We start from the raw sequence: 12933 nt of genomic DNA, 5'->3' as shown, positions 1-12933 counted from the left end.
TCGGCCTCCCAAGCCCACCCAGAGGTGCGCCATGACCTGGTGAAGCTCCCACGCCTCTCCACCCTCGCCGTCGGCGACCCGAGCCGTCGGGATAAGGCCGGTCAACACCCACCCCCTGCTCTGACTCCGGCCAGGGGCATATCTGCTAGGATTCGAATTCTTTTAGGGGCCTATCTGCAAGATTTCATGTCTTTTCCTTTTTACTTTTAGGCTGAATTTTGAAAATGCCTAGAAATTCGTAGAAAATTAGAAAAATGCAAATCCAAATGTTTTGGAATCCTTGTGACAAGAACTACAAGTTTTGTTACATGCATATTTTCAGTTCTTGTGTGTATTTTAATCCAAGAAAAAGAATAGCATAAATAGGCTTAATTTGTTCCATGAGTTCTAATCAGTAACTTCATGTGATTTTTGTCTAGAACGTGTCTTGCAGTGTTGTTATCAGCTGGTAAAAATTTGAAACCTTTTCGACATCATTAGCTATGTCAAAGTTTCAAGATTCTTGAATATACTAGTTTTCCTAATTTATTTGTACTGGTAGAAATAATCAAGTTCTGTGTGTGAAACTTTTTCCATGATCACATGTTACTAAAACTTTGTTGTTATCTAAGTTTGGGAAATTTTTGATCTGTTTAACTATTTCTTTGATTTAATGCTGTTTAAGAAGACTTTAATTGTGATAAATAGTTACCTTCTTAGAAAATTCTGATAATTTTTGGTTTATTTTTGTCTAATTTATTACTTCAGTTTTGTGTCTAGATAAATTATGAAAAATTTATGAGCTGTTCATAATAATATGTTGTCTGTTTTGAAAAAGTTTGAGCTTCATAAGTGTTGTAGTTTGTCCTATAGAATTCAATCTTGCTCTAAGAACTATCTGAATAATTGTTTTATTCTGATTAAATCGCTGCATGAAATGGCATGAATTTTACAGGGTAGATTACTCTATGTACATCCTGTTTGAAGTAATTTTTGCTGAATTTAAATATTGTTTGTGTACTGAGTTACTCATTTCTTTGCAAATCATGTTTGACATGTTATATAAACTATTTGAAACTTACTTTGTAAGTTTAATCAAATTGTCTTGTGATGTTAACCATGTTGTTTTGTGTAGCTCAATGTATTTATGCATAAAGCAAAACTAAAATCTAGGAGTTATACTAAGTTGCAGGGCTCAAACTTTACTAACATGAATCTAACATCAATTAGGGGCTCCAGAAATGTGGGTGGAGAGGGGAGGGACGAATCTGTACGACATGGGGCATGATCTCAGTGGATCGTGGCAGCAAGGCCACTCTGCCACTTGCAATACCCCGTCGCGTGTTTAAGTCGTCTGCAAAGGATTCAGTAGGGCTGGGCCTTCGGTTTCTTCGGCGTCGGTTTCGGTTTTCACCGAAGTTTGGGCTCCTAACCTGGCATCGTCGCTCCTGACTGTCTTCCTCCCGCCGCAGCGGCTGGCCGCTCAACCACCAGCGGCTGTCATCCACACCTACGCGTGGTCGAGCGCTGCGTCCCCACTCCCCAGCATCGCGAGTCCGCTCGCCCCAGCAGCTGTCGTCCGGCATTGCAAAAGGCCAGCCGCACTGATTCAACCTTGGGCCCCTCCGTCCTTGGCCGCCCCTCATCGCGTGGAGTGGTGGTGATGCCGTGCGGCCATGTCGCTTGGGGAAGAGATGAGCACGTGATGGGTGGCTTGGGATTACGGAGGAGAATCATGGTGGTGGCGGCGGCGGCTATGCGTGTGTGCGTGCGGCTTGATGGAGTTAGCATGTTGGGCTGTTGGGTCATGGTGGGCCGATATTGGTGCAGCCTTACGGAGACTGGAGATGCCATAGCGTTGCTGTGCGGTGTCGAGATTTCGGTTGGCTCGGTTGTTCGGTGCCGCAGCGACGAGAACCGAAGCCGAGCCGAAGATTTCGGTTTGTAAAAAATAAAAACCGAAGCCTAACCAAAAATCGAAAAAACCGTATTTTCGGTTCGGTTTGGCTTGGTTCAGTTCGGTGATCAGTTTTTGGTAAAATTATGTCCAGCCCTAAGATTCAGCCCGCCGCTCATGAGGAAGGGAGCTTCGAGGCGGCCTGCCACAGCTCATCGACCGGGCAAGCTGAGCCAATGGCATGAGCCCTTGGGGCGCGAATGCCCTGATGTGGGTCGGGGCGAGCGGCGGGCACAGGCGCCGGTTGCTAGTTTGGATTCTAACTTAGAGGCGTTCAGTCATAATCCGACACACGGTAGCTTCGCGCCACTGCCTTTTCAACCAAGCGTGATGACCAATTGTGTGAATCAATAGTTTCTCTCATACTAGGTTGAATTACTATCGTGGCACGGTCATCAGTAGGGTAAAACTAGCCTATCTCACGACGGTCTAAACCCAGCTCACGTTCCCTATTGGTGGGTGAACAATCCAACACTTGGTGAATTCTGCTTCATAATGATAGGAAGATCCGACATCGAAGGATCGAAAAGCAACGTCGTTATGAACGCTTGGATGCCACAAGCTAGTTATCCCTATGGTAACTTTTCTGACACCTCTAGCTTCAAACTCCGAAGGTCTAAAGGATCGATAGGCCACGCTTTCACGGTTCGTATTCATACTGGAAATCAGAATCAAACGAGCTTTTACCCTTTTGTTCCACACGAGATTTCTGTTCTCATTGAGCTCATCTTAGGACACCTGCATTATCTTTTAACACATGTGCCGTCACAGTCAAACTCCCCACCTGACAATGTCTTCCGCCCAGATCGGCCCAGCAGAGCCAGGCCTCGGAGCCAAAAGGAGGGGCAATGCCCTGCTTCTGACCCACGGAATAAGTAAAATAACGTTAAAAGTAGTGGTATTTCACTTGCGCCCCAAGGCTCCCACTTATCCTACATCTCTCAAGTCATTTCACAAAGTCGGACTAGAGTCAAGCTCAACAGGGTCTTCTTTCCCCGCTGATTCCGCCAAGCCCGTTCCCTTGGCTGTGGTTTCGCTGGATAGTAGACAGGGACAGTGGGAATCTCGTTAATCCATTCATGCGCGTTACTAATTAGATGACGAGACATTTGGCTACCTTAAGAGAGTCATAGTTACTCCCGCCGTTTATCCGCGCTTGGTTGAATTTCTTCACTTTGACATTCAGAGCACCAGGCAGAAATCACATTGCGTCAGCATCCGCAGGGGCCATCGCAATGCTTTGTTTTAATTGAACAGTCCGATTCCCCTTGTCCGTACCAATTCTGAGTTGGTTGTTCGACGCACGGGGAAGGCCCCCCGAGAGGGCCGTTCTCGGTCTGTTCCCCGGTCAGCACGCGGCGGCCTGCTCTCGCCGTGGGAGCAGCTCGAGCAGTCCGACGGCAGCTGATGGGTTCGGGACCGGGACCCCCGAGCCCAACCCTCGGAGCTAACATGTGCCGCAACATTCGATGCGATAGTTTTGAGGTGTAAAGTTTATACAACTAAACAAGCGCTAGATAAAATGTGTTAAGTTTGCATAGCCCGTGAAAGTTTTCCCGGAAGCTTGCGGTGTAAGATTAGAGGAAGGTTTGCAATGCAAGCTTCAGACTGGTTGTTGCCGCGCCGCCCACACCCACCCGCCCCGCCCCGCCCCGCCCGTCGTTCCTCTCTTCCCCTTCTACCTCGCGCCGACACGAGTGGATCTGCTGCTCGTGGAGCTCCCTGCCGCGCCCTCTTGTGTGGAGCTTCCGCCCTTGGAGTAAGCGCTTCCCTCCGGCCTCCATCGAGCTTCCCTCCCCTTCGCATTCGTAGATCCCGGAGATCAGGCGGCGGGCAGGAAGACCACACCCGGCGTGTCTCTAGCCGCGGACCACGTGGCGGCGGACATGTTGCTTCCGGCTCCACTGGCGCCAAATACAGCGCCCAACAAGCAACCCTCCTCCGTGCTGCCGCCGAGCAAACCCTCGCTAGCGTGCCGCGATAAGTTGCGCGCGGTGGCGCACAAGTTAGCTGAGCAACCTGTTCATGGCACCGAGCCCGGGGCCTGGGGAGTCCTCACAGCCATCTCCGAGAAGGCCCGTCTCCTGCCGCAGGTGAATAGATTCTATGTTTGTTTTCTATTGTAATAAAATCTGCTAACTGATTGGAGTCTTTAATTTGGATCACCTGAAGGGAACGGATATTCCATTATGTGCCGATGAGCACTGCTTTGGCCGCACAGTCCATGATCACCGTTTCAGGATTTCTGATATATTGGTCAGCTCATGCCATTGCAAGATATATATGGACACCGTGTTGAAGGAGTTGAACCCCAATGGGCCTTCACCCATTTTTCTCAAGGACACAAGGTTTCTATCGATTCTTGATCTTACTCTGTCAATCATAGCTATTTTTTCTTCAATATAACTAGCTGTAACTGTGCAGCACAAATGGCACATACATCAATTGGAAAAGGTTTAGAAAATCTTCAGCTCCAGCCAAGCTTACTCAGGGGGACATTATATCATTTCCATATGTTGCCCATGACGGTATGTGTCCACTAATATTTTGAAAACTTTGGTCCTCTGTGCTCCATGCATACTTGCTCATGTAGAGTTTGTTTTATGTTTAGTTATCACTATGATGCTTCTATTTCCCCTTGTATGCCTTAACATTTTTTTTATTTCTACAAACTGATATGGCCTTTTTCTGCCTATTAATTTTGCAGAAGCTTCCTACACATTTGTCTACCGTGAGGTTACTGAAATCCACTCAGAAGAGAATGGAACAGCCACTAAAAGAAAATTTGGTGATGGAATGTGCTGCCTTATGTTTTGTTGTCGCATTACAACTATATGTTACAAGTTCAGTTTTTTTTTACAAATATTTGTATCTGACTCTACAGGTGAGGTTGGTTCTGAAAACAAGATGCTAGAGGACACTATGGTTGGTTCTGCTGATGGTCCTGTTTCGCTAGATGTTAGAAGACCGCAAAAAACTAGAAAGGTAGGTAGGCTACTTTAAGATGCTAGTTTTGTTACCTGGTAGTTTTCGAATTATATTAATTATTATAACCTACATAGGGTCCCAAGGAACAACTTGCATCACATTTTGCCATGATCAAGGAATTGAGGACTGAAATAAAATTGGCTCATGTGCGGCATGAAAAGGTATTTGGAATGACCTTATTGTTCCATAATAGCTTTTGTAGGATAATATCTTGTTTCTTTTCCATTAAAATTGTCCTTTTTTGTTACCATACAATATATTAGTAGGAAGTTGTAGACATAATCATTTTACAATATCTTATAATGTAGGAAGTGAAGGAGTTAAAAGATACCATAGCGAGTTCACAGCTAGCTCTAGTGGGGAATCAAAAACGATTTGATTTGGTTAGTGAATTAAATATGGAGTTAAAAGGTACGATAAAGTATCTTGGGGAGAGGCTCGATGCATCTGATAAATCGCAAGCTGAAGCTGGCAACACAATTAATAGGTAATTCACAAGTACTAATGAAATTCTTTTATTAGGACCTTCAAATAAAGATGACACTCCACATTCCCCTTTACATTTTACTTGATAACCACAATCATAAGGGGCTACTAAATGTATTCCAATATCTTCGAAAATCTCCTAGATTGGAATGACAATAAATTTTTTTATTATAAAGCAAGCCCATATATAATATAACAAAAAATTACTCACTCGTAAGTCGAAATATTTTCAGGCTGAAGTTTAACATATGTAAGCTTGAGGCGCAGTTACAAGAGGAGAGGAACTTGAGAATGGAGTATGATAAGTCTTCAGAAGACTTAAAATGTTCATGCCAGGAATAGAAAGAAGTTATTAGCAAGCTTCAGGTTTTACTTTTCTCTAATGATTCTATTCCGTTTTTTATGCTTTGTTGATGATTTCTGAGATTCTTTGCTGTTATGTTCAGTTTATATTGATTTTTCCCCCCTAGCGCAGGATAAAACTACCTGCACATATTACGCTTTTGAACCGCTTTACAGAGAGGAGCTGAAAAAGCTAGAGAAAAAAAAGAAACAAATAGATTAGTTTGATTCTTCATCGGCATTGGAGGGCAATTCCAGCAAGGTGGAGACTGAGATAGGTGATCTGAATGCAAATACCAGCATCCTAAAAGCTGAGATAGCTGAACTGAAGGCCATTGCCAGCAATCTAAAACTCAGATAGGTGCTTTGAAGACAAATACCTGCATGCTGATGAGCTTTGAGTAGCTTCTGAAAGTGATGCACCTTGTGACTTTGGTGCTTTGTCTCTATGTCGTCTTGTTTTTCAAGCATTAAGGTTTTTCGGTTCTGAGCTTATGATGGCCGTATTAGACATGGATGATGGTGTGGCATGGCCTTGGTATCGCTTGGTGTTCCCATGCGATGGCTACTTGTGTATCAGTCCAATTGGTGGTGACTACGCAATGTGTCTATCCGTCTCAGCTTCTACCAGGCGTTGGCAATTTGTGTATCACTTTAGTTCCTGTTACTTAAATATTACTCCAACCCCCCATTTCATTAACAGAATCTTCTCCAAGTGGTGAACTGGACACAGCTATATACTAAACTAGGCACCCCCAATACACAGCGAGACATCCTAGTACGCCACAATGGATCCAATACAATGCAATACAACCCCGTTTGAAATGATGAATCAATCATTAGTTGTCTTGAGACAACAAAAAATGGTTCATGGGTTTCTATGTTTAAAATCGCGGGCTAAGATATTCAGCGGAAGCCCTTCCAAAAAGCTAAGAGAGCTATAGCGAAAGTTATAGCAGAGCTATCCATTTAGCGGTTTGCAAAAAAATTATACATAATGTGGCCAATAACATCAGTAATGCAACCAATTTCAGCAAATTTTTCATAGTCATACGTCCATAATACATACAAAATTAGCATAGAACGGGATCATGAAAGGGGCAGAAATTGATACATACAAAAAAATTATACATAATGTGGCCAATAACATCAGTAATGTAACCAATTTCAGCAAATTTTTCAAAGCCATACGTCCATAATACATACAAAATTAGCATAGAACGGGATCATGAAGGGGGCAGAAATTGATAGAACGAGATTAGTACCTTCAAGAGACTCTTGCATCGGCGTTCGCATAAGCCTCAACTCTTTGCTCCGCAAGCATGCTCAGTTTCGTGAAAGCCTGAAGCAAACTTAGTTTAGCTCTTCGTGCATTTTAACCATAGCAGACAATAGGACAAGATACGAGTAGTGGAAAGCTAAGGGTATTTTCATTGCAAGTCTTTGCTGGAAGCCTGAGTGCCTGACTAACTGACGAACGTTATAGTTGGGATGGAAAAATTAAAACATAACAGTTTTAAGGATGAAAATAAATACCGCTGTGTACGGATCGTCAGATGGCTGGTCTAGGAGAGGGCGAGAAGCCGTCCCCACTTGAGCAATACGTTTTGCAAGTGCATCCAAAGGCACATCCAACAAAACAGATAGACCTTTCTTCATGTAATTCCTGTTTTTTATTTAAAAAAGGAAAGCAATCATAATTACTATTTTTCTGAGAACAAACAGCAAGTTCAAATCACAAGACGGGAAACCAAAGTTATTCTAGTACCAGTTGATTGGCCTAATAACAGCACCACCTCCGGTTGCAACAACTAATCGCCGCATTGAGGACAAATCCCTCAAGACATTACTCTGCAACACAGAAAAGCAGAGGAACATGAAAGTGTCATTCCATAAGGCTTTCTATTTTCATTACTAAAATGACAATAACAATTCAACGAATTACATAAGAAGATATATAAAAGTTGTCAAAGAGCAAATAAAATTCAGCAAGCATTTACCTCATTCTCTCTGAAAAACGCTTCACTATGAATCTTAAATATTTGAGCAACGGAAGACATGCCAACTGCTTGTTCTACCAAATTATCACTGTCGAAGAATGAATAGCCCAAAACTTCAGCCAATATATTTCCCACCGTGCTCTTTCCAGAGCCCATCATTCCTGCAGTAAGAACTCACGCATTAATTTCTGATGAGGCGATACGACAGATCAATATATAACTTGGTCAACAGAGAAGTATCGGAAGTTCAGAACTAACCAACTAGGTAAATGCACCGCCCATTCAAGTGGAACATAACTTCTTCTGATTTCCTCTGCAGTTATGATGGAAATATATCACAAACAATGGCCTAAACGCAAGAAAAATATGATGGCACATGCGATTTAATTCATATTAGAACTTTGGCATACTATTTGTTTACCTTTAACAAGAGGGCCTCGTCAACTGAGTTATGCACGCTCCCACTGCCTATTATTCGAGGTAGGAGAGCATGCGGTGAGCAAGTTATTGGACACCAACAGATATTGATGTAACAACAAATAGGAGACATCATCATCAGATGTCAGCAGGTGAGCGAAGTCAACATGTTTCACATATCAACACTTTGGAAATAAAGAACTGATAGGATGTCAGCTTACCTTTGGAAGAGGAATAAATGATCTATTTTTGAAAAGCTTCGTTATGTCACTGGACCTTGAAGGCTTCCATCCTTTCAGGTCCCCTACCAGCCGCTTCAAGGATGATGACTGAATACATTTCATAGTAATAGGGAGTTTAGGCACTGCTGTTGCAATCCACCATGCCAATGAACTATGATATGGTGCTAAGAAAGAGAAAAGCTACTCAGAACAGTTTAAAATTTAAAAGAAGCAGGCTTTAAAGTTGCACAACAATGCAGGGAAGTGACACAAAGTTGGTGTATCCTTCTTTTCTTCCTTTACACCTAGTTTGTTTTACTGGCTAAACTACAGTTCAGCAATTGCCAAGGAGGCCATCTAGAAGCCCTCGTTGCTCTCTATCGCTACACTTGGCATTGCAGTGGCTTTTGGTAGCACGTCTGCTTTGCTCCTGACAAAATACTCTCCAGTCACAAAAAGGTCACTTTGGAAACCGATAGTCACCAACATGCTACTTTGACTACTAAGTACGAGTATAAAGTATATGCAAAATGTAGCAAAGACTACTAATTATGAGTATTAAGTATATGCAAAATGTAGCAAAGCTATAATATTAATAAATTATATGTCAACCAATCTAGGATATCGATGGTCAGAGTAAACATGCTGATTGAAAACAACCCAAAATGGCACAAACACTCTTCTTTTACTGGAGAGAGCATAAATCAATTAGTAGCCCCATTTAATAGCTGTAGCGGTAATTTTTACTAGAATAAGTAAATTTCTTTGTACTAATCAGACCTCAAAGCAATGCAGTACAACACTGAAAAAGGGTGGATGAAGGAATCTTGTCAGGCCTGACTGTGCAGCCTTATGCACCTATAGAACTAGAAAGGCCAGAAAGTAGTGTCAACTTGCACAATTCATTTTCAAACCAGGCAGAATAAGACCATGCTTTGCAGGAATATAATGATAAAAGCCCAGCTTGTACTCACGAAGGATAAACATAAATAGGCATTGCTTTTGCATTTTTTTTTCTCTCTAAAACAAGCATGCCATTAGGCCAAGCATAATGATATCTAGTTTAGATACAATCCTGAACTAGTAAATTATCCAACGGGCAACGGCAACCAACTATAAAAAAAATATGGCTTCGTGCCAATGATATGGCCGCCACATCAACCACAATAAAGAGCGCTTACAGGAATATTCGGCAGAATGGGCTAAGCAACATCAGCATGATAAATTGTTACTAATTTGGTTCTCATCACGAGTCACTATCATTGCAACTATTACGACCAGAAGCATTGGATGGAAAAACTAAAAGTTAGTTAGGCACCTTGCGTGGTAAAAAAAAATAAATGTGCAGAAACAAATACATGAATAACTGGGAGAATAAATGTTTTCTGGACCAGTTGCAACAGGGGAGGATCAGAAAACAAGCATATCTTCTTTAGCAGGTTGGCAAGAAAATTACCAGCGGAGACAGACGAGCCAGATTACGGAACAGCAGAGTCCTCTATATTTAAGCAGAACCCACATAAGAACCAACAACAAAATATATAATTGAGTGCAAGCAGGTAGGGCTAATGGAGCTTATACGGCTTACAGGTTCTTTATCCTTAGGTGCTGCTGTTGATGCCTCTGTTATGTTCTGCCCACATATCAAAACTAGAGGTCCAGTAAGTTGATCAAACATTTCCTCTACCTTTTCAACAAATTCTCTGCGATTTAATCTTGGAACTGCCCTAGACAGCCACTGGGAACTGTCTGGAAAGTAAACAATGGCTGGTTGTAGAGATGACAGTACCTATTTTGTAAACATAACATTATAGATAAGTTTATTAAGCAAATCATAAGGACACAAACACTCGTGAATATTGTCACTCGTACAGCAGACTGAGTGGTGAACCTATGCAAGCAGATGCATGTACACGAGAAAGGAATATATCAAGATAATACAAGTTATATACAAACAGTTATATTAAGATAAAATACCTCGCAAAGTGCTTCCAGTGCAATATGCCAATCTTCCGCCTGAGTATCATGGTCATGCTCAATATCCTGAGCTAGAAGTACAAAAAGAAAAGAACGCTAAATTGCAGGCATGTCCAAACTGAATATAGCAATATGGACGCTTGGGACTAGAAGCATACTGTCAACCAAGTAAACTGCTGGTTTAGCATTTTGCACTTTGTCTACTTCATCTTTGTTACCATCAGCCACCCTCTCCTCAGGAGGGTCAAATATAACAGCCACTTGATCACCATTGATCTCATACACCTCTCCACGCTGTCCATTTGATAAAGTTCTGCAATTATAATAGATAGAAGAATGTTCAATTATAAAGGATTTGTACTTACAAATGTTGAGAGATAATAATGCATCCCCCATTGGCAAAGGCTCGAGCATGCAATATAAGGAAATACAACCATGAAACCAAGTCATCCATCAAAACCAATGTTGGGAATAAGGCTAAGCAAGTGTATGTAACTATATAAGATTCTGCATCTATGTCTCATTTATAAAACTAAGCAGTATAAGAATACAAGCGTTTCCAAAGAAGTGGTGACATGTACAATTTACATGTACCAAGCAATGTTAAAATGAACTCCGCTTATGTTGTCTCAACATAGTAGGTCCCAAGCCCTGGTAAAGGAGGAGGGTGCGATAGGCTTGGCGAGCCAGCAGTGAACCTAGCCATTCTAATGGAGATGAAACCCAAGAGAAATCCGTTGGGGCGTAACCCTCTTAGCAACGCGTCATATCGGAATCCGGGTATGGTGTTAAATGGGCAAGGGCCGGGTCGTCTCCCCCTTGGTGACGCGTCGTGTCGTGATCTGGGCACGGTGTTAAGTAAGCAAGGATCAGGTCATCATTTTCTGAGTGGTGCGCTACATCGGCACCTGGGTGTAGTGAAAAATGAGCAAGGGTCTTCACATCTCTCTCGACAGGTGCGAAGGGCAAGGAAGTTAGTCGAACCAACTAGGATTCGTGTAGGTAGTTGGAATGTAGGGTCCCTTACAGGTAAATTAAGGGAGTTAGTTGACGTAGCAACTAGGAGGCGTGTAAACATCTTATGTGTTCAAGAGACTAAATGGAAGGGCCAGAAGGCGAAGGAGGTGGATAATACCAGTTTCAAGCTATGGTACACAGGGACAACTGCAAATAAAAATGGAGTAGGAGTTTTAATTGACAAGAGCCTAAAGGATGGAGTGGTGGACATGAGAAGGCTAGGGGATAGGATTATCTTAGTTAGGCTTGTTGTTAGTGATACGGTCATGAACGTAATTAGTGTGTATGCTCCCCAAATAGGTCACGATGAGAGTGCTAAGAGGCAATTCTAGAAAGATTTAGATAGCGTGGTTAGAACTGCACTTTCTAGCGAAAAGCTTTTCATAGGAGGAGATCTTAATGGCCATGTAGGTACAACAAGGGCAGGTTTCGAGAGGATTCATGGAGGCTTTGGGTATGGTAGTAGAAATCAAGAGGGAGAGGAAGTCCTTTTCTCCCTGGCTGACAAGTGTGCCAGGGCCGCTGAGGGCCGCGCATGGCACTCAGCCCCCCAAGACGGAGACGCCAAGGCTGGTGGCTACCGTCCAGGGCGGTGGCAAGAAAAAGAACCAGGGTCGCGGGGAGCCACAAGCCGGCGGTCTGGTCGCTGCAGCAGCGGCACCAGCTGCTGCGGCAGCGGCTGGGGGCCAGAATGCGCATGGCAAGCGTCCGCGCCCGCAAGGTGGCAACAGAGGTTCATGCCCAGTTCATCCCACCGCTCGCCACAGCGCCGCTGACTGCCGCGAGATCCAAAAACTCGCGAAGCAGGTCAGTGGGCGGTGTGAGCAAGCCTCCAAGGACGGCTCACCCCCTCCTCGCCAGCGGTCTGGCAAGGAGAAAGCCTCCGACAGTGAGGCCGCTGCCGGGGAGAAGGAGCTGGGGTACCAATCCCCCGCTCGGGAGCTGAAGGGCGTTTACAGCCACGACAACTCTGACAACGAGGAGCGCCGCAAGAAGCTGTACGTAATGTACAGCGGAAGCTGGGAGCATGTCTCCCGGCGGGACGTAAAGACCCTTCGTCGAGAGGTCCTTTCGGCGAAGCCGGGGGTCCCGAAGGCGGCGCCGCACCACAGGTGGAGGAACACCACCATCTCCTTCGGGTCATCTGACTGCCCGGAGAACATGGCCGGGGCTGATGTACTACCTCTAGTCACCGCCCCTGTCATAGCCAACATCAGGCTCTATCACGTGCTGATTGACGGTGGGGCTGGCCTCAACGTCATCAGCTATGCAGCGTTCAAGCAGCTGCAGATCCCGGAGTCCAAGCTGACTCCCTCTCGCCCATTCTCCAGAGTGGGCCCACATCCGGTGTTCCCTCTGGGGAGCATCACTCTGCCGGTCACGTTCGGGACTGAGGAGAACTTCCGCACAGAGAGCGTCCAGTTCGATGTTGCGGAGGTGAACCTCCCGTTCAATGCCATCATTGGCAGGCCAGCTCTCTGCCGCTTCATGGCCATTGCGCATTACGGGTATTTGGTCCTGAAGATGCCTTCCCCTGCCGGTGTCCTCA

The 12933-nt window shown here is 44.2% G+C and overlaps 2 protein-coding genes and 1 long non-coding RNA gene across 12 annotated transcripts; 1 reads left to right on the top strand and 2 right to left on the bottom strand.

Moving 5' to 3' along the window:
- Nucleotides 1–3501: 3501 nt before the first annotated feature.
- Nucleotides 3502–6393, top strand: LOC120681690. Of its 10 annotated transcripts, none has more exons than XM_039963295.1 (9): nt 3502–4029; nt 4109–4284; nt 4361–4464; nt 4644–4724; nt 4821–4921; nt 4999–5085; nt 5233–5411; nt 5644–5776; nt 5886–6388. In XM_039963295.1, the coding sequence occupies exons 1-8, from the start codon at nt 3823–3825 to the stop codon at nt 5750–5752; spliced, it is 1044 nt and encodes a 347-aa protein (XP_039819229.1). In that variant the 5' UTR covers nt 3502–3822; the 3' UTR covers nt 5753–5776; nt 5886–6388. The 10 variants fall into 10 exon arrangements, 6 of the variants coding, with proteins under 6 accessions (XP_039819229.1, XP_039819228.1, XP_039819227.1 ...); XM_039963294.1 differs by having other exon boundaries at nt 4644–4730; XR_005678005.1 differs by lacking the exon at nt 5233–5411 and having other exon boundaries at nt 4644–4730.
- Nucleotides 6394–6975: 582 nt separating this feature from the next.
- LOC120682915 (shikimate kinase 2, chloroplastic-like) lies at nt 6976–8460 on the bottom strand. The gene is made up of 7 exons (XM_039964931.1): nt 8441–8460; nt 8174–8216; nt 8011–8065; nt 7753–7913; nt 7521–7603; nt 7289–7418; nt 6976–7094 (listed from the first exon to the last, which is right to left on the bottom strand). The coding sequence occupies exons 1-7, from the start codon at nt 8458–8460 to the stop codon at nt 7020–7022; spliced, it is 567 nt and encodes a 188-aa protein (XP_039820865.1). The 3' UTR covers nt 6976–7019.
- Nucleotides 8461–8468: 8 nt separating this feature from the next.
- LOC120681754 lies at nt 8469–10487 on the bottom strand. The gene is made up of 4 exons (XR_005678059.1): nt 10368–10487; nt 9979–10179; nt 9847–9888; nt 8469–8498 (listed from the first exon to the last, which is right to left on the bottom strand). It is a non-coding gene; the product is annotated as an uncharacterized LOC120681754 (long non-coding RNA).
- Between the last annotated feature and the right edge of the window lie 2446 nt (nt 10488–12933).

The sequence above is a fragment of the Panicum virgatum genome, chromosome 7N (genome assembly GCF_016808335.1).
Source record: "Panicum virgatum strain AP13 chromosome 7N, P.virgatum_v5, whole genome shotgun sequence".
Taxonomy (NCBI): Eukaryota; Viridiplantae; Streptophyta; class Magnoliopsida; order Poales; family Poaceae; genus Panicum; species Panicum virgatum.
This window is presented reverse-complemented; position numbering and strand designations above follow the sequence as displayed.